Raw genomic sequence first — 19349 nt, 5'->3', positions numbered from 1 at the left:
ATTTTTTTACAGATCATTGCTTTCCTGATTTTTAGCATTGTTTTAAGCAAAAATTTTACGGATCTATGAATCATTTCATATATAGCGCAGGGTCTATTTGACCAAAAAAAGAATATAGCACAAGGTCTACCAACACTTTGAGCCGGGCCTGGGTTCGAGTGCACTCAACTTGGGAGAAAGGCTAAGTACAATATTCTCACTTGAAACACAAACGGTGTTGTGTCTTGCTACTTCAGGAATAAGCAAAGAAGAAGATCCCTACTGAGAACCTTTTTTTTTTGAATCAACCACAGTGTCCGGACCAAGATCAACCGACAATTCTGTGGGTCAAGGAGTGCAATGTTAAATTATTTAGTAGCCAACGAGGATCGAACTATGGGTTCACCTTACACTGAGAACTATTGTACCGAAATAAGACTGAGATTTTGTAGAACCAATATGTACAATAATATGGAAGCGATACATACCTTTTATATAACAAAGAATCTATTGGAAATGACGGTCAAGACTTTGTATGCTTCCTCTTTCCTAGTGTTTGCGAGAATATGATACAATCTTACTCTATGATTTATGAATGTAGTTATTTCTTCAGAAAAAAAAAGAATCTTACTCTATTGGAAACCTGACCGGCTTCATTTACTTGAATGAGATTTAACTCTAAAAATCTTGAAATCCATCGTGAAAGCAACGCAGACAGTAATGCAAGTTATAGAAGAAAAAAAACACCTACTTATTATCGGAAGCTTCTGGGAGAGGGTCCGAACTCGTGCCATCTAGTGATGTACGTAAACGTAACGAAAGTTTAATTTGTAATTGCTAGAATTGGTGATTTCCAAGACTTTGCATTTGACAAATAGGCCTTCATGAAAACCATTTAATGTATTGGAGACTCATGAATCATTGATTTTCAGTAAAATTAACTCTCTCAAACAAGTAAGGACCTATTTGCACAAGAAATCCACCAACACCAGGTAGTATCTTACAAATTCTTCCACCAAGAATGTGTCCTTCATGAATCATGAATGAAAAGAGTCGCATCATCACCAGCAATGCTACTGTCCACCATTGGAAATGCTTCTGGATACAAGTCATGGACGTGAACCAACCGTATAATTAATGTTTTCTTCTCTTTATTGTACGTCACAAAACATAGCCTGAAACAGGGTTACCATTATCTATAATGAATATTCTTTCCGTCACATTGTGTTATAATGCCAAACAAACCCATTATTTATCCACTTTTGTAGAAATATGTGCAGACACGCCCAGCAGCAACAAATTCCTTTCTCACTTGTATGTCATTCAACTCAATCATTGGAGTGTAATTGGCATTGCAACAAAAAAATTATGGAAACTACGCTATCACCTTGTCTGAGCAATACATCATATTTACCACGTATTAGCTTCCTTTAAGAAACATAAACATAGATTTGACAGACCTAAGATTTTGAGAGCATATATATGTTCATGAGCTTAATATTCAAGAAATCGACAGCTAGAGCCTAATATTTTTATTTAACACGCAAAATAACAAAAAAAAACGACTCATTCTTTACGGTCTTTACACTGAGGATGCAAAATACTCTAACTAGCTGTTATGATCATAAACTTGAAACTAAAGAAACCGACAGCGAGAGCATAAAATAATTTCACATGGACAAGCCAATGAGGATAATATATGGTTACCTATTTATGTTTTGATGATTAATCAAGTCGTTATGCAAGAAAACACGAATTGACAGTTGATTATTAACATTGCAAATTTGCAACTTACGTATACAATCTCATAGTGTTTCAAAAAAAAAAAAAAAAAAAAACGTATACAATCTCATATAAAGATTATCGGGTTGATTATATATAATATATACGTAATGTGTATCGTAACCACCAACAAAAAAACACCATTTTACGAGTGTGTTGTACTTGTACAAGTTAAATACTACTTACAAAAGCTATGGCGGGTCATTGCCTTAAATAGAAACTCAAGTCCATGCAAGACTTAATATCGAAACCTAACTATTGACCTATATTTTGATCTCGAACCAAACAAATTCTCAAGAAATGGTGATGGAGGAGACATCAAGAACGCCGTCGCCTTATTCAGTTGTATCAGAGTGTGAAGGAACACTACTAAAGAGCAATGATCCATTCTCTTACTTCATGCTCCTTGCCTTTGACGCCTCTGGTGTAATCCGTTTCGCCATCTTGCTGTTTCTCTGGCCCGTAACCACACTTCTTAACGTCTTCAGCTACAAAAACGCCGCTCTCAAGCTCATGATCTTTGTAGCGACGGCTGGTCTCCGCGAATCAGATATCGAGCTGGTGTCTAGAATCGTCTTGCCTAAGTTTTACATGGATGATTTGAGCATGGACACGTGGAAGGTTTTCAGCTCGTGCAAGAAAAGGATCGTGGTGACTAGGATGCCTCGAGTTATAGTGGAGTGGTTCGCTAAGGAGCATCTTAGTGCGCAAGAGGTCATCGGCACAGAGCTAATCGTGAACCGATTTGGTTTTCTCACCGGTTTGATTCAGGAAACTGATATCGATACAATTGTTTTAAACCGTGTCGCAAGCTTGTTTGTTGACAGGAAGCCTCACCTAGGTCTTGGAAGACGACCAGCTTTGTCGAATTCTACAACATTCTTATCGTTATGTGAGGTAATTCTAATACCATGCAAAAATCAAAAAGTTAAGCAACGTTTAGATTCCCATTAAATATATAAAAGAACATGCATCGGCGGCCATTCCACATATTAAGATGGTTGATCTTAGCGTAGTAAAATCATAACAAAATATTTACTAAATAAGCATGGAAATGATGCTATGTTTGCCGGATATATAATTATAGTTTAAAAACAGATTTAAATGGTGTAATACAATAAAATGTTTAAAAGCATACTGATGCATACGTTTGACGGTCATGAAATTTTCGGGGACGTAGACGATTTAGCAGAAGTTTTAATATATACTAGATTCTGATCCGCCCGCGGATATCTTGTTTGATTTACACTTTTTTAGTAATTTAATTTTTATATTTATATTTCTTTTTTGTATAATATTTTATTAAATAATTAATATTTTTTTAAATAATTGTATTAAAATAGTTGGACTACATCTGGTATAGGTGATGTTTCTGTTTTAATAGAATATATATTTTCTTACAAATTTAAAAGTCTATGCCTATGTAATATTCTTCAAAAAAAATTAGAGATTAGAAACAAATGTTTTATCAATGACCATGACCGATCCTATACCCAAAATAATTGTCTTTAAATTATATTAAAATGTATGTGTTAAAAAAAAAAGTGTTTCAAAGAAAAAATTATATTAGAATGTTAAAATTAGGAGCAAATTCATGAATCGAATAAGTGGAACCAACAAGTTGAGGTGCAGCCGCCCAAACCGGTGATCTTCCACGATGGAGGTCTCGTGAAGCGACCAACACCAGCCACTGCTCTCACCATTCTCATCTGGTTCCCCTTTGGTATCATTCTTGCAGTGATACGGATCCTTGGTGTGTTCGTTCTCCCAATGTGGCTCATACCTTACGTCATTAGCTTATCAGGCTGCCGAGTCACCGTGAAGGGAAAGCCTCCGCACACTGCTGGAAACTCTGGTGGCGTACTCTTTGTATGTAATCACATAACTACGATAGACCCTGTTGTGATATCTTATGCCCTCGGACATACCACCCCTATCGTTGTAATATTCCACCTCTCGCGGTTTTATGATATCTTGTCTCCGGTCCCCATCGTACGGTTCACCAGAAACCGTGATGTCGATGCAGCAAAGATGAAGCAAGAGCTGGCTAAAGGAGATCTAGTGGTCTGTCCCGAAGGAACCATTTGCCATCAACCATTCTTGCTCAGGTTATAAGCTGGGAATATTTATTGATATTATTTATCTAATCATTATATTATACAAGTCAAACCATCCATAACCATACCTTATGCAGGTTTAGCGCTTTGTTCGCGGAGTTAACAGACAGAATCGTGCCCGTGGCCATTAGTTGCAGATTTGGATTCTTCCGAAGGACCCTAAAAAGTTGGAATGGTTTCAACTTGATCTTGTTATTCATGAACCCGACACTCGACTACGAGATTACGTTCCTTGACCAGCTTCCGTTAGAGGCCACGTGTTCATCTGGAAAAAGCCCATACGATGTGGCCAACAATGTTCAGAGAGTCTTGGCGGACACGCTAGGGTTTGAGTGCACTGAACTCGGGAGAAAGGCTAAGTACAATATTCTCACTTTTTAATACGCATACCTTTGAAACAAGGGATCTATTAATAAATAGTAAAAAAATCACTTTTTCAAGAGTTTCCAAAACCTTATCGTATAGAAAACAGAAGCTCAAAATTGGCGTTTACATTCCCGAGGTCTCAAAAACTCTTGCAGCCTTGTTCAATAGCTGATTCTCAAAATTATAGTAGCTTTTACAACACTTGGTGATTCGTTACCACAGTATCTCAGGCCAAGGTACTGTCTGCATACTCCATTGCCCTTTGCTTCACGTACTCGACTCTCTCATCGTCACCAGCAGTTTTCTCATATTCCAAGAACTTCTTGAATAAAAACTGAAAAATCCAAGCGCAAAAGGGTTAAAAAGAATCTTCAGTAACCAAATACACTAAATATAGATTTTCTGGTGAAAGGTGATAAGAGTCTCTATGGAGCACCTTCATCTTCTTAGGAGGCAAGCTCAAGCTAATGGCTCTCTCGAACAAGGATCTAATCACATCAACTTCTCCCAATCGAATCTCCTGTAATAACCAAACAACAGAACATACGTTAAAAACACTACTAGATTGGAAAATGGAACAGAAGTTTTGAAGAAGTGGAATATAACGAACCTGGTCAAGATAAACACTCCACAAGTCTGTTCTTTTTGGGTATTCCCTAAGAACGCCTTCAAAAAGTGATCTCCCTCTCTCTGCAACTCCGCATTTGAACTCAAGAATAGCAGTTTGTGATATGAATTTAATGTGCTTATGGCGCGGAAGACACAGCAAGGCACGATTGACGATAGACTGAATGTCGTCCTCGTCTTGCTTCAGATGACTTTGTACTTTCCTTAACCAAACCTACAAAAGCAGACATCCGATACAAAGTTAGAAGAGTGAAGAACGAACCCTTCACTAAAAGTAGATAAAGAGCAAATAGCAGTTACCTTGCAGGATTGCTTGAACTTCTTGATCATCTCATCAAGCAGCTTATCAGCCAATTTATATTGCTCTGTTCTCTCGTAAACGCCCAAGAGAGCGTGGTAAACTTTCTTTGGGTCACAGTATTGACGTGCTCTTTCAAAAACTTTCTTAACAGCTTCCTGAATACCAGAAACAAACATGAGTAAGATAGCATATATATAAATTTTTATTGGTTAGATAAGCTTTCGCTGAGGTCATATGTCTATTACCTCTGGAGGACTTCCATGTTCATTTTCCAAATTGAAGTAAGCAACCCATATGTTTAGCTTCTCATCTTCTTCACGAATATTTATAGTCCTCAAGGCCCTTCAGTAGAGATTTTATGATTAGACGCGACCCAAAAATAAAAAATAGAGACGATCGATCACACATGAAATACAGATGCCAACAAACAGTTTCTGCACTCGACCCACATCGGTAGCATCCCTACAAGTTCACTGCACTTCCCTTTTTCTTGAATGATGTAAATAGAAGTTAGGGAAAATTACCTCTCAGCGATGGACCTGGCTTTCTCAATATCAGCCAAACTGAGCATGAACGCCATATACTTAATCCAGACAAAGCTGCTATTTGGAGAGCTTCTAACCAATTTCTCAAATTCATCAGCACTCTCAGGAGCATGATTCTCCAGCAATCTTCCTTCAGCAGCTTGTATTTTTCTCTCTCTGCACAAGTAATTTCCATAAGCACAGGATGAAACCAAATATATAAGCAACATTTGGGGAACTTCAGAAATAGCCAACCTTTCTTCTTTGTCTTTTTGCTTTTCCCTTCTCTTGCTCTTTTCATCTTTGTCGACTCCCTGTAGTTTCTCATTCTGATCGTTGTCAAAGCCCGACTCCTCAATGTCGTCAATGTTAACCTCAAGCGCAGGGATAGAAGCCCTTGACTCAACTTGGGAAAGAACCAGAGAAGATCCACTATGTCTTTCATAGCCTGTTTCCTGGAACCCGAAATCACCAACTGCTGCAAGAACTCCCGACTTCGAATCATTGACTGGATCACATTCCATGCTGTCTTCTTTAGCGTTTTCATCAGAAGGTGGCTGTGTCTTGTCATCATCGTCGTTCATAAAATAAGAACTCTTCATCCCAAGCGATATACGTTGCTTTTCCTCGTCCAGCTAGAGCAACACCAAAATAAAAAGAAACAACATTTATATTCCGCAGAAACAACATATACCAATGGCATCTTAAAACATTATTATGTAAATCATAGAAAAGCTACGTTCAAGGTAACTCCCAGATTATATCACTCGGCTGTTAGCATAAGGCTAGAAAGATCAATACTACACAGCACCAATTCTTACTGCAAAAAGGACTTCATACCTTCAAAATCTTTGCGGTGACGCTTTCCCCAGCCTCATATCTGGCTTGTACATCCTCAATACGATCATCAGAAAGCTGTGATTTATGACATAATCCAACCTACAACAAAAAAAGGCAGAGATAAGCAATAAAGTATGTATGGCAAGTCTGGTTACTCCCTAAGGAAAGCAGCATAATGTCTAAAATATCAGAGCAGATTTTAAGGTAATACAAAACTAGATCTTTACCATGCTCGTGTTGTCTATTGTAATGAATAAGCCATAGGGCTCCACTCGTTTGATGCTCCCCGAAATCACGTCTCCAACATGGAATTGCTTCAAGTCATAAGATTCAGATTTTGGTTGCCCACCCGCATTTCCTTTCTTCAGAGTGACTTCTACCCGCTTGGATAACGACTCGACATTTAACACCCTACAACTTATTTTGTTAGAGCAGAGTATTCAGTGTACTACATAATACTTGTTTCACATGAAATCTGCTTTACCTGCCAGTTACAAGTTTCCCTACTGGAAACTCCTTTTCGGGATCCTTGACAAAAGTATCACTTAAATTTGACAATAAAACTTTTGCGTCGAGTTTCCTTGAAAGCATAATAAAACAACCTTTTGACATCGTATTCTTGACATAACCCTGTAAAAATTTGAAATAACATAAGTTCTACCGTAAGAAAAAGAATTTGAGTTGCTGAGTCATGGTTATAGATGCAAAAGTACCTGGATGGCCATATCAGGAGAAAGATCTTCAATCCTTTCAAAACGTTTGCATATATTGACACTGCGAATTACCATCAGGTTAATAAGCAAGTGAAGCAAGTGAAAGATCATGCGATTTCAAGTTAACACAGAGTCAAGGCTGTTCGAAAATCATATGGTAGTTATCACCAAGTCTGTTACTTATTCCACTCTATTGAGAAAAACGAGGAATACACATGAATTGGAAGGCTGATGATAAGCTTATAGACAAAAGAAAAAACTTACTTATCATTTGAAGCTTCTGAGAGTTGGTCAGAAGTCATACCATCTAGAGATGTCCGTAACGACAATTCAATTTGCACAGTCCCTTTACTAGAATTGCTGATTTCCAAGACCTTGCACTTGACAAACTGACCTTCATGAAAACCATCTAACGGATTGGAGACCCATGAATCATTGATTTCAGTAAAATGAACTCTCCCAACCACGTAAGGAACTCTCCCAAACACGTAAGAACCTATTTGCACACGAAGTCCACCAACACCAGGAAGTATCTTAGAAATTCTTCCACCAAGAATGTCTCCTTCATGAATGAATAGAGTAGCATCAACACCAGGAATACTACTGTCTAGATTATCCGTTTTACAGCCTCCACCGTTGGCAATGCTTTTCTGGATATCAAGTAGTGGACGCTGAACCAACCGTGCTGTTTTCTTTTCTTTATCGTACGTCAAAACATAGCCTGAAACAGCTTTACCAATGGGAAAACGCCTATCGAACTCCTCAAGTTCTTGAGCGTCGCATCCAGTGTCTAAAATGAACACGCATGCCGTCACATTGCGAGATATTGTCAGCCAAACCCATTCTTTATCCACTTTGTAGACATATCCCCTGACACGCTCTCCAGTAACAAACTCAAGCTGTTCCCTCACTTGAATGCCATTCAATTCACTGGAGTCTACATTGCAAAATAGAAAATAAATGGAAACATGTTATCACCTTGTGTGAACAAAAAGTTGATATGTTAGATACACACAAGCAAACTTCTCAATCAAACGCAAAAATATTTTTAATCTAAGCCTATAACTATAGAATTAAATGAAAATAATTTTGCAAACATAATAGCTAGAGGTGGCCATCAAAGAACAATTTAAACAGATGGATCTGAACATTTTCACAAATAATACCATCTGACAATATCCCGGACGATCTAGACTAATGAAAACAACAACATTCTAAACCCTAAAGCACATGTGATAGGTCTGTAATATCAATTCCAAGTGCGAATCAATGGGCCATATTTTTTTTCAATTTTCTTGGATTACCTCTAAGTATTGCAGGCTTTGAAGAAAGCTCCCAAAGACTCTTTTCGATATTAGTATGCCAGGGCTTTGCAATAACCCTTGCAGACACTGATTGCCCGACTCTGAATTTGGAAAAAGGTTCTTCACTTGTACTTACATCATCCACCTATCCAGCGAAGAAGAGTCAAGTCGTATAAGCATTTTTGTGCACCCAATATTGAATAATGAATATTATTATTAATATCTAAAATGATGATGGCAACACAAGAAAAATCACCTCCGTTATGTGGATTCTTCCTTTGAAACTTTGGCCAAAGTTTACTCTCACTTCCAAAGGCTTTATTTCAGTAATCTGAAAAAGTAGAAGATGTTAGTCTAAGACAGTAGAAGTTATCGTGGCAGGGCTAGTTGAGAAGTCATGTCGACAACCTACATCTTCTGTTCTAATTCTTTTTGTTCGTTTACTAACTCCGGTAGTCCTCTTCGATTTTTAGTTTTTTTTTTTCATTTAACTATCTTACCTATGTTAAGGTTTGTTATGTATAATTCTGAAGTAACTCGATAGTTAATAATTTTAAGTACATTCCGCTCAAGTTTCAACAGTGAAGCAATTAATACTGCACCTCAAGCTCACTGAAAAAAGACGAGCTTGTTGAATAAAAATAGAAAGACATAAGAAAGTAGGGCGATAGTACCTCGGCGTGGACAACAGAACCAACCCCACAACTGGATTTATTCTTTGTCCTCTTAGAATGGGGTGTATCAGAAATACCCGAAACAGAGTCAAGAAGTAGAAGCAACCTCCCCGACGTCAAAGAGTTTTGCAGAGCCTCCACAGACGCAACAACACTGCGCAGAGAAATTAACAAAAAAACAATTAGCTACGATCTACAAATGACATCAGTAAGGACTGCTTCTACTATTGCTAATTATAAGTACGATGAGAAGATATAATATCAACTGCCAATTGAGATAAAGACATTCACATTTTCTATTAGTTTAGCGAGTCAGGGCCAAGAAAGCATGAGATAAAGGATTCGTGAAAAAGGGGAGCACAATTTACAAGTAAAAGATTGGTTAGAAAATGAATGAATGATCACCTTTGTCCAGCTGAAAATTGTTTCACTGGTAACTTCTGTGTGTTATAGTCTGATATTGACGCATATCCTATAGTGTAACCATGTTCTGGAATCGACAAAATCTGAAAAATAAAAAGTGGCAACTCTGAGTAACATGCAATAAAATATTAACTTATTGTAATAAGGTACTTACCAAGTATTGCTCCTTCACAATCTCTACAACAGCGCTGACCCTTTGGTGGACTTCAAGTTCCTTGGAAATAGCTCTTCTACGTTTCTGAAGGAAAAAAATACAATATGGCATAAGCCAGCTGAGATCAGCATCACCAACCACAGTAATTCAATTTGAACACAAGCTAACAACGATGGGCATGCAAGAAAACACGAAGCGAAAGAATATATGTTATTATATGGAAACCTTTTTGGACTGGTTGCTGGACACCTCTTTGGTTGAGTTGTTTATGAGCTCAGGCCGCAAAGACAAATCAACTAGTCTCTCTGCCCTAGATAAATCAAGAACAACTGCTTCGACAACAGAACCGTGTTCTAAAGTAGCTCCACCCACTACATATAGGAAAACAATGTGTCAGACAGGAAGGCACAGATGTTTTAATACTATAATGCAAACTGAACCCCAACTTAGATTCTCCACAATGACTTACAATGATACTGAGGTATAAAACCAAGCACGTTATCAATATTGTCAAAATTCACCACCAAACCCAGTTCATTTTGCTCATGTACGGTTCCCTTGACCAAACTCCCAATAGAGAATTTCTCAACCCAACTACATTCACTTTCAGTGATATCAGATGATTGCAGGTCCGAGATCTGAACATATGAAACAATGCACGTTAGAAATCAATCCTTCTTTACATCACTTGCAGTACAGTGATACTCAAAATTATATAGACAGGTGCAACACAACGGGTTCCATAAAGTCTGAAAGCCCAATAAAAAGAGAGAATGTCCTAAGAACACTACCTTCTCATCCGTAAGGAAGTACTCCTGGATAAAAGAAGCATCTACAGAAGCACAAGATGACTGTTTCAATGAAAGAGTTATCCTGCTTTTTTCTTGATTGATCTACAAAGAAATATTGCACATGGTCAAGACTTCATAGTATCTTCAACAAAATTAGTATAAGGCCCCGAATCTAGCGTTCACATACATCAACTATATTAGCCCGAACCGATTGTCCAACAAAGAAGGATTCTGACAGATCTGCCCTGGGTTCGTCAATTGCCTAAAAAATAAATAGGAAAAATTTTCAAACACAGTATGCCAACAAAATTTGATAAAAGAAGGCATGTGGAAACCCACCTTGCTTCTAGGGGCGAAACCAGTCAACCGACCCAGAAAACGGACAAAGCAGCCATTTTCAATCAAGTTACAAACATAACCCTGTGTACAAGTTCATTAAAAAAATGTGACTAAACAAACAAACAAAAATCTACTGTTATATTTCAAAGACACAATTTTTTTTTTTGAGCAACATTCAAAGACACAGTTACTCACATGAACCACTGAGTTTGGCTGCAGCTGACTAATATCCGAAGGAAGCTCTTCAGCAAGCTTGATCAGAGAATACTTTGAAGAGAGAGCCAAGTTATTGCCGTCAATGTCTAAGATAAACAAAAAATACTCCATGTTATTATCAAGCTTCTTCAGCACACTAAAATAGTTTAAAAAAAAATGTAACACCATCTCTGCTTTCTTGAAACTAGATGGATCATTTTTCTTAGTTTTTAAAACTACACAATCAGAGCAATCAAGCAGACTTGAGTTAATCACTTGGCGAAACAACTACATACCTCCTATAAATGTGTTAAGGATATATTAAAAAAAAGACGTCTGAAAATTCGCAAGAGTGATCAAAAACATACCTATTATCAGCAGCTTATCAAGCTCAAATCCAGGTCTTAAAAGTGACATCATTAGTTTTGCTTGCTCTACATCATAAAAAGAAACCTCAGAAACAAATTAATAAAAGTAGAACTCAATCTGTACGCTCATGTAGGAGAAAACACATACCATGATGATCAGCTAAATGTTCAGCAGAAACTGTTCCCTTCAGCAAACCTTTGGATTTAACATGGACAGTGACTGCCTGAGGAGTTATACTATCAATTACCCCAGATACAATACTACCTAACTTGATGGAATCGTCTTCAGAAACACTGTCAGAAAGGATGTACACAAATGTGAGCAACAACAATTAATGATATTACGTCAGTCTTGAACGAGACACGATTATCACATAAGATAAAAAAGGGAGAGAAACCTTGTTGGTTTTATCATAAAGCTAAGGTTGATCCTTCGAGTACCATGAACCGCACTGGTTACTCTGCATTTGACAACCTCCCCGACATGAAACACTGAACTGGGATCACTTCCAGGCTCTAATCCAAGTTCAAATCTGCTTAATCAGAGTAAGTATACCATATTAGTTTTAAATTATGAAAATAGAAAATATTACCCAACGCCTTTATGATGGCGAAAAAACTCATCACTAAAAAAGAACCCGAACAGTAAGACAAAGGCCCATGAAATACAACAAAGGGTGCAGTAACGACCTGGCAACAAATCCTTGCACCCCATTATAGAAGCGAACAAAGCATCCATGCTTTTCAATCTTTGTTATCCAGCCATGTGTCACTAGTCCTTCAGTTGCATCAGCGTAAGAACTCAAAATCGGAAGTTTAGACTTGACCTGCAAAGAATATACATATTACCTCCACTGCATGAGAAGAGACTTGAATGGGTAGTAACCAGAGACGTTATCTTAACATCTATGTTATGTACGAAGAGATTAATTAAATGGGATTTTCCTAATTCCAAATAAGAAACCAGTTTGAGAAAAAAAAATTCCTACAAATGTTTTTCGTCCATAGCTAAGTGAAAAGCTAAATAAAGAAGGAAAGTCGTTTCCATTCAAAACCGAAATGACATAAGTGTGATAAATGAACCCTAGAATCAGCAGACGGAATAAAAGAAGGAACGATAATAGAAACGACCAATTATATAAGAGGGAAATTATTTGAACTTATAAGCCTCCTCGAAAACAATCAAAACGAATTTAGTAACTATACACATCACGGAATATGCAAACAATGAAACAAAGTCAGATCCGTCATGATAAGAAAACTTACAAGTGTTTTCTTGCATGTAACAGTTATTCTCTTTGATTTGCAGCCAAGCACCCGAAATATTAGTTCAGCTCCAACCTGAAAGAAGAATCATTCAAAACTTACGCATGCCCCAGCAACATTGCAAACCAATTAATGTAGTGCCAATGTAAGGAGCCGACCTTGAACTTTTTCCTGGGCTTCGTAACTTCAAACTCAGACATATGCTGAAGTGGGCACATTGCTTTCAAACCACCCGGAAATTGCACAATGGCACCAAATGTATCAACAGATATGATTTTTGCCTTCGTCACCATACCAGGCTTGACATCTGAGTGGGTGAAAGCTGGACCTTCAAAAGCACTTTCCTGCTCATACAAAAACAAGACCGAGAGAAAGAGGCGTAAATGTAGGATTCTACATCAAACTACCGCTTAACTAGCATTTAGATTCCAATGCACGATGTTAAGAATCAGTACTGAAAGAATGGAAGATGCATCCCATGCCAACCATTGCTAAAGGTATTTAATCAATTAGCACGTCCAGTAGAGTACCTTTAAAGTCCCTATGGCCAACCCCTCCATATGCTTAAGGCCGAGGATTCGAACACGGATGCGGTTTCCTTCCTTGAAATTCTTTTCCAGTTTCTTTACTTCATCTTCTGCTGCGTCGTATGTCTGCAGTTACGATAAATCTACGTTAGAACCAGGCCTGATTCCTTTAGAACTCTAAATATTTAGAAGAATAAGAGCAGCCAATTGAACATACGCTAACATATGCTGGAGTAGAAACAGGCTTAGAAGGGAGTTCAAGAAGAAGGCCTGATTTATCAACACGGACAACTTTTGCTTCCTCAAATATGTCTCCGCTAGAGACATGCTGTAAAGAACCAAACACAAGTTTTACACTATAATTTATGAAAGAGCGTCGATAAATGCCCTGAGGTATCAAAGTGATGAACCAGTATTGTAAGATAGTCAATGAGCATTCGATTCAAAGCTTGAGTACGTAAAACAGTAGTGAAAACAGTGGATGTAAGAAATGCTGGTATTACAAAACCTTCTTTAAACCCAAATAGCTGCCAGATCAAGTTTCTCTTACGATCATATCCACCATTATATTTTACTAAAAGCTAATATACAAGTCAGTCGCTTACCAAAGGAGGAGCCTTGTTACCAACAAGATGTGGGTTAAACGTCAAACCAACAGCTCTAGTTGATGGATCCATGAACAATATTCTAGCATTGACCTGAAAAAGCATTTTATGCAAGTTAACCACCAATAGGAGAAAAAATATCTCTCAGCAAAGAACATAAACCAAAAATTCAAAACAACCAAAACAAAGGAATCATTGCAAGACAATAAGTAGTTAAACACTTCCAAAACTATGGTAATCGAATAAATCAAGCTAATTTGTACATCAAATAGAACGTAACACTTCAACAATGCATACCATCTTAGTCTGAGTATATTCATCCTTCCAGCTCTTGTTACACATTGGATTTTGTAAATGGAATAGATCAACCTGCACATCAATGAGAAATGTAACTCAGAAACGTCACCAAGGGTTAAACACAAGATAGATACGTCCAGCTTAATCAATAATGCACACTACTACCAAAATCATGGTAACTCACCGTTCCAGTGAAGTACATAAGAAATCCTAACAGTATCCCATTCTCAAGGACAGATTGCACACGGGCATTAACCATCATGCCTGGTATGAGAAGATCAAACGACATACCACTAAGATCCTTGGTCTGCAAAATGGTACTCACGAGGTTACGTTTGTTTAAATTAAAGAAACTTCACAGCGCAATTTGGGAAGTACGAGGCCTACCACAGACTTCGCCACTGAATCTGGGTCCGCACTAAGAGAAACAATTTTCCGTTCTTTATCAATATTTGTAACCACGCCTTGAATAAGTTGCCCAGTCTTTAACTCTTGATTTCCTGGAAAATAGTAAATAAATATTTTTAAGACTACCGAACACCAGAGAGCCAGGAAGTTCCCAAGAAAGATAGGCATCCACAAGTAATCAAAATTAAATGATTCAACGTGAATAAAGAGCTAAGAGGCCAGTAGGTCAATGAGATTTAGTACCATCGTTGCTTTTTTTGATAAATCCTGTGATAGAAGGCAATCCAAAGTGAAGGATATAACCATGATCTTCCACGCTTTTCACGCTTGCAGTGACTACCTGAACAAACATTATGGAAACGAAATGGAAGACCATTATTTTCATCAAAAAAATTGACTTGGTAAAGATACAAACCCAGTTCAGAAGATAGCAGACGAACAGTGTATCAATATAGCTTATTGTAATCTAAAATCTCCTAGCATATGCAGCTTAAGTTTAAAAAAAAACTCTACCCTTGATGAGCCATGAACTCGTTCAGTTTTAGATAATTAGATCGTTTTGGCTATGCAAACATACTTAGATACCAGTACCCACAAATACATTTGAAAATCTTACACAAAAGGCAGAGCTCCCAAGATAGAGAAATTACGAAACCAAGGATTGACATACCATTCCCGGTTGAAAGGAATCCAAACTGAATCCCTTGTGCAACAAAGAAAGCCGCAACGAAAGCCATATTTTCCTTTTGCCCGCCTCCTTCTTATCATCATCTAACTGCAATACAAAGCAAGGAACAAGCTGGCCCACCGAAAAAATATCTCGAAGGAGTTCATTTTCATCGTCCTGGTTGAGAAAAAGGAGTACCAACTCAGTTCCGATTGCAAAAGCAAAAGAGCAAAAATGACCAAAGTGGAGGGAATTTAGCACAGCCAAATATAAACCACAAGCTGATACCTCAGTTCCGAAATCCGTAAAATCCAAGGCCTCGCTTGCGCGAACTAATCCACGTAATCCCCCTGGAAGACTAATTACAATATCCTTCTGGTTTACTTCAGTAACAACTCCCAGAAGCTTCATTCCCGGAGAGATATTCTGAACATAAATCCATAGAACGTCAGAAAAGAAAAATAAGATATATATTCTGCTTAAGAAAAGCTTCTAATACAGTATCATCATGCAACCATAGTTATGAGGATAGATGGATGTCAATAGAAAGAAAAAATGTCACTGTTCGGGTGCACAGATGATAATGCGCATAAAAACAGCCAAACACAACTGCTACCTAGAAAAAAAAAAGATAACACTGACTAAGAAACTTAGCTACTGTAAAGATGATACGATACATCTATGGATCAGCATCTTGATTAAACTCTGATGTTTAGTACAATGCACAGATGATGCAGAGAACAAATGAATACGACTTGAATCATCACTAGCTATAAAGGTATGAACTTAAAATCAACAATTCAAAAAACATATACGAAAGTTAAGAGCTTGGCACCTTAATGGTAATCTTATTGGCATATCTAGGCCGTTTCCCAGTTAAACCACCGTCGAAAAGAGATCCCAATTCGTCAACCTCGCTAGGGTTTCTCTTCTTATTAGGTTTACCTCCTTTACTCCTCTTGGAAACACGCTCCTCGGCTTCAAACTCAGCGTCGACCTCTTCGTATATTTTCTTTCGCTCTGTTTTGCTCAGAGAAGTGCCTCCCCCTAACAAACCAATTCAGAAACATCAACAAAATTGCGATTCATGACATCTAGAAATTCATTATACAAACCTCGAGGAAAGTCAGGAACGTCTTCGAGCTGGAGAGCCATGGCTTCAGACCTTGCGGCAACATCGTCCTTCGTCTTCTTGAAGGGTTTCTTTGAGGACTTGAATACTTTAGTGGAGTCATTACGTTTTCCACTTGGAAGTTTTGACGGAGCCACCATCTCTCTAATGGCGGAAGCTAAAAAAATTTGGAACTTTTTCTTTAGGGTTTAGAGTTAATGAAGAAGAAGAAATAGTTTTTGTAGGGTTTTTCGAGAACCGCCGGTCTGAATTTTTAAACCAGATTTTTTTAAGTAAACCGGATCGGTTCGGATCTTAACCCAAAAATAATTAAAAATGGAAATGGACATGTTATGGGCATAGGGCCTTTTTAGATACAATTAAAGAAAGGTGCACTTCAGAACATTCTCGAATACACACACGACCAGCTTTTGTGCTGTCTGAATAAGATAGAGAGAGCGATAGTAGAACAACCCCAGATTTTTTTTTTAACCAGATTTTTTTTTTAAAGTAAACCGGACCGGTTCGGATCTTAACCCAAAAATAATTAAAAATGTAAGTGGACATGTGTTATGGACCTGTATCGGCCTTTTTAGATACAATTAAAGAAAGGCCCACTTCAGAACATTCTCGAATACACACGACAAGCTTTTGTGGTGTCTGAATAAGAAAGAGAGAGCGATAGTAAACAACGAGCACAGGCGTCCGAACGAGCTTCGTTTGTCTTCTGGGATTCAGGTTTAGTTTCGATTCTGTTATGCTTTTTTTTTATATAACTTGAATGCTCTGCGAGGAATTTTATTTTCTTAAAGATGATTGCTTCTTCAGTTCGTCCTGATCATGATAACGTTTATATCATCTTTTTAAGTGGTTGATTTCAAGACATGAGTTTATAAGTGATTTGAATCAGAAAGTTTAATTAGCGGGAAGGTGTTGTTTATTTGAAATTGCATAGAGATGTATATATTAATGATCGATGAAGACACGTTTTGTTTTGTGAATGATTCTGTTCTGTCATGTTTTTAAGCTAAACTCGTGTTGTTTTTTGATGCATGTCGCAAATTTGAAGTCTTTATGTATGTTTATTGGGGTTTGTAGTGAGATAATGGGGAGGAGCTATAGTTACAGTCCATCACCACCAAGGAGAAGGTACAGAAGCCCAAGTCCCGTGGGATACTACAAAGGTCGGAGTAGAGATGCCCCAACCAGTTTACTTGTTCGCAATCTCCGGCTCGACTGTCGGTAATTATTATACAACTGATCTACTCTCTTTTTTTTGTGCATTCACCAACTATAGATCTTTTTGGAAATGTGTAATTGTCTGAGTTTAAAGACACAAGAAATGTTAAAGCTCTCACCTTTCGATGTTGTCAAAAATGCTTAAATAGTGTGTTTGTAACCATTACAGGCCAGATGATCTGCGGAGACCATTTGGGCGGTTTGGTCGTCTCAAGGATATCTACATACCTCGTAACTATTACACTGGGTGAGTAAAGGCGATTTTTTTCCTACTAATTATGTCCATTTGTGTGATCTCTAACTGTCCTAGCTTTGTGTAAGTGTAATTATGATCATACTGTGTTGGTTTATCAAAGTTTGGTTTGTCTTATTGTAAGTGTTGAAGATGAAGAAGTAGGAAGATTAATTTGCATGAAGTAGTAAGAATACTTTGTTTGGGACTACAGAGGGTAAGTGAGACTAGTGTTGATGACTGGTTAATACTTCCGTTTCATTTTGAAGATGTTCTGGTCAAAGTCGAAGTTAGTACAGTGGCTTCGAAAAGGTTAGCAGCTAGCTGATTGTTTGTGCTTGATCTATTCAGTTGCCTTGCTTTGTTGTATTTGTAACGGTGTTCAAGTGTTCCATACTGAAGTTGTCTGCTTCTTAGCTCTTTCGCCAGTTTGGTTTATAAGAGATAGAGATATTGTTTTGTTATTTGTAGTCTCAATTTGTGATGATGTGGACTTGCAGGGAGCCTCGTGGGTTTGGCTTTGTGCAGTACTATGATCCTGCTGATGCTGCAGATGCGAAGTATCGTCTGGATGGCTATGTTCTACTAGGCCGTGAAATCACTGTGGTATTTGCAGAGGAGAACAGAAAGAAGCCTTCTGAAATGAGAGAACGATCAAGGTAAAGCTTGAATCTCTGGTTGATTAACTGTTGGAACCAGTTAAAAGAAATGTTCATTGATCAATTTCAGGGGAAGGACATCTACAAGATCTCCATATGGTTACTCCCGGTCTCCTGGCTACTCGCGTTCGCCAAACTACAGAAGAAGCTACTCACGTTCGCCAGTCTACAGGAGAAGCTATTCACGTTCACCGTATGATGAAAGGCGCCGTTCAAGGTAACTCTAGACTCTGTAGTAAGTGTGTTTTGTTTTTCTTTTCCAATGTCGATGTTCTTCTTACATAACTTTGGCAGGTCTGTTTCACCGGGAGACAGGAGGCGATCGTACTCGAGCTCAAGCTCAGGAGCTCGTTATGAGTCAAGAAGCAGGAGCCAGAGTCCTGGATACTAACGCTGATTTGGTATATGACCCAAGAATGTGAAGATGGGGTGTGGTCTCACGCTCTTCTTGTTTAGTCATGTATGAAAAATAATAAATCGTGACTAGTTAAGAGGCCAAACGTATGTATGGTTTGGTTTCATTTCCTTAGTACTTAATGGTAGTCTTTTTTATGTTCACGCATGACATCTATGCTACTTATTGTGTACCACGAGAGAGTTTCGATTCTCATAACCTTATTACATATGAATTGTGGAACGTAGTTTATAATCAACAAAAGCTCTCTTACTACTTGCTGACCATAATTCTCTAAGCAATTGTTTTTTTTTTATGGTTTGAAACCTAAATCACGTGAAGGAAACTGAGTGAATGTTGGTGAGAAAGATCGTAAAGGCGATCTTTTGTTTCACTTAGTTTTTAATTATTTACTTGCCTATAAAACAGGAAACTTTTCATCATCTT

The 19349-nt window shown here is 37.8% G+C and overlaps 3 protein-coding genes across 6 annotated transcripts; 2 read left to right on the top strand and 1 right to left on the bottom strand.

The window, feature by feature from the left end:
• The first annotated feature begins 1865 nt into the window (after positions 1–1865).
• Positions 1866–4040, top strand: LOC106415493 (glycerol-3-phosphate acyltransferase 5). The gene is made up of 2 exons (XM_048779947.1): positions 1866–2658; positions 3346–4040. The coding sequence occupies exons 1-2, from the start codon at positions 2062–2064 to the stop codon at positions 3874–3876; spliced, it is 1128 nt and encodes a 375-aa protein (XP_048635904.1). The 5' UTR covers positions 1866–2061; the 3' UTR covers positions 3877–4040.
• A 229-nt stretch (positions 4041–4269) lies between these two features.
• On the bottom strand, positions 4270–16617 carry LOC106415492 (rRNA biogenesis protein RRP5). Its single transcript, XM_048779943.1, has 40 exons — positions 16383–16617; positions 16103–16314; positions 15556–15693; positions 15271–15444; positions 14844–14940; positions 14580–14692; positions 14377–14499; positions 14193–14264; positions 13896–13988; positions 13508–13618; positions 13294–13416; positions 12922–13107; positions 12764–12838; positions 12188–12324; positions 11896–12030; positions 11646–11791; positions 11498–11563; positions 11130–11236; positions 10935–11015; positions 10783–10857; positions 10596–10697; positions 10274–10442; positions 10030–10175; positions 9805–9888; positions 9633–9733; positions 9228–9381; positions 8810–8884; positions 8554–8698; positions 7514–8186; positions 7250–7310; positions 7021–7166; positions 6764–6947; positions 6537–6635; positions 5952–6331; positions 5697–5873; positions 5418–5514; positions 5172–5327; positions 4855–5085; positions 4681–4764; positions 4270–4578 (listed from the first exon to the last, which is right to left on the bottom strand). Exons 1-40 carry the CDS (start codon positions 16537–16539, stop codon positions 4471–4473), a joined length of 5793 nt encoding a protein of 1930 aa, XP_048635900.1. The 5' UTR covers positions 16540–16617; the 3' UTR covers positions 4270–4470.
• Positions 16618–16996: 379 nt separating this feature from the next.
• Positions 16997–19178, top strand: LOC106412002 (serine/arginine-rich SC35-like splicing factor SCL30A). Of its 4 annotated transcripts, none has more exons than XM_013852878.3 (6): positions 16997–17116; positions 17477–17620; positions 17787–17864; positions 18350–18508; positions 18579–18725; positions 18824–19178. In XM_013852878.3, the coding sequence occupies exons 2-6, from the start codon at positions 17484–17486 to the stop codon at positions 18897–18899; spliced, it is 597 nt and encodes a 198-aa protein (XP_013708332.1). In that variant the 5' UTR covers positions 16997–17116; positions 17477–17483; the 3' UTR covers positions 18900–19178. The 4 variants fall into 4 exon arrangements, with proteins under 4 accessions (XP_013708332.1, XP_013708331.1, XP_013708329.1 ...); XM_013852877.3 differs by having other exon boundaries at positions 18803–19178; XM_013852875.3 differs by having other exon boundaries at positions 17017–17116; positions 17448–17620; positions 18803–19178.
• The last annotated feature ends 171 nt before the right edge of the window (positions 19179–19349 follow it).

The sequence above is a fragment of the Brassica napus genome, chromosome A5 (assembly GCF_020379485.1).
Source record: "Brassica napus cultivar Da-Ae chromosome A5, Da-Ae, whole genome shotgun sequence".
In the NCBI taxonomy this organism is placed as follows: Eukaryota; Viridiplantae; Streptophyta; class Magnoliopsida; order Brassicales; family Brassicaceae; genus Brassica; species Brassica napus.
Note: the sequence above shows the minus strand (reverse complement) of the source record. Positions and strands in the feature narration are given on the sequence as shown.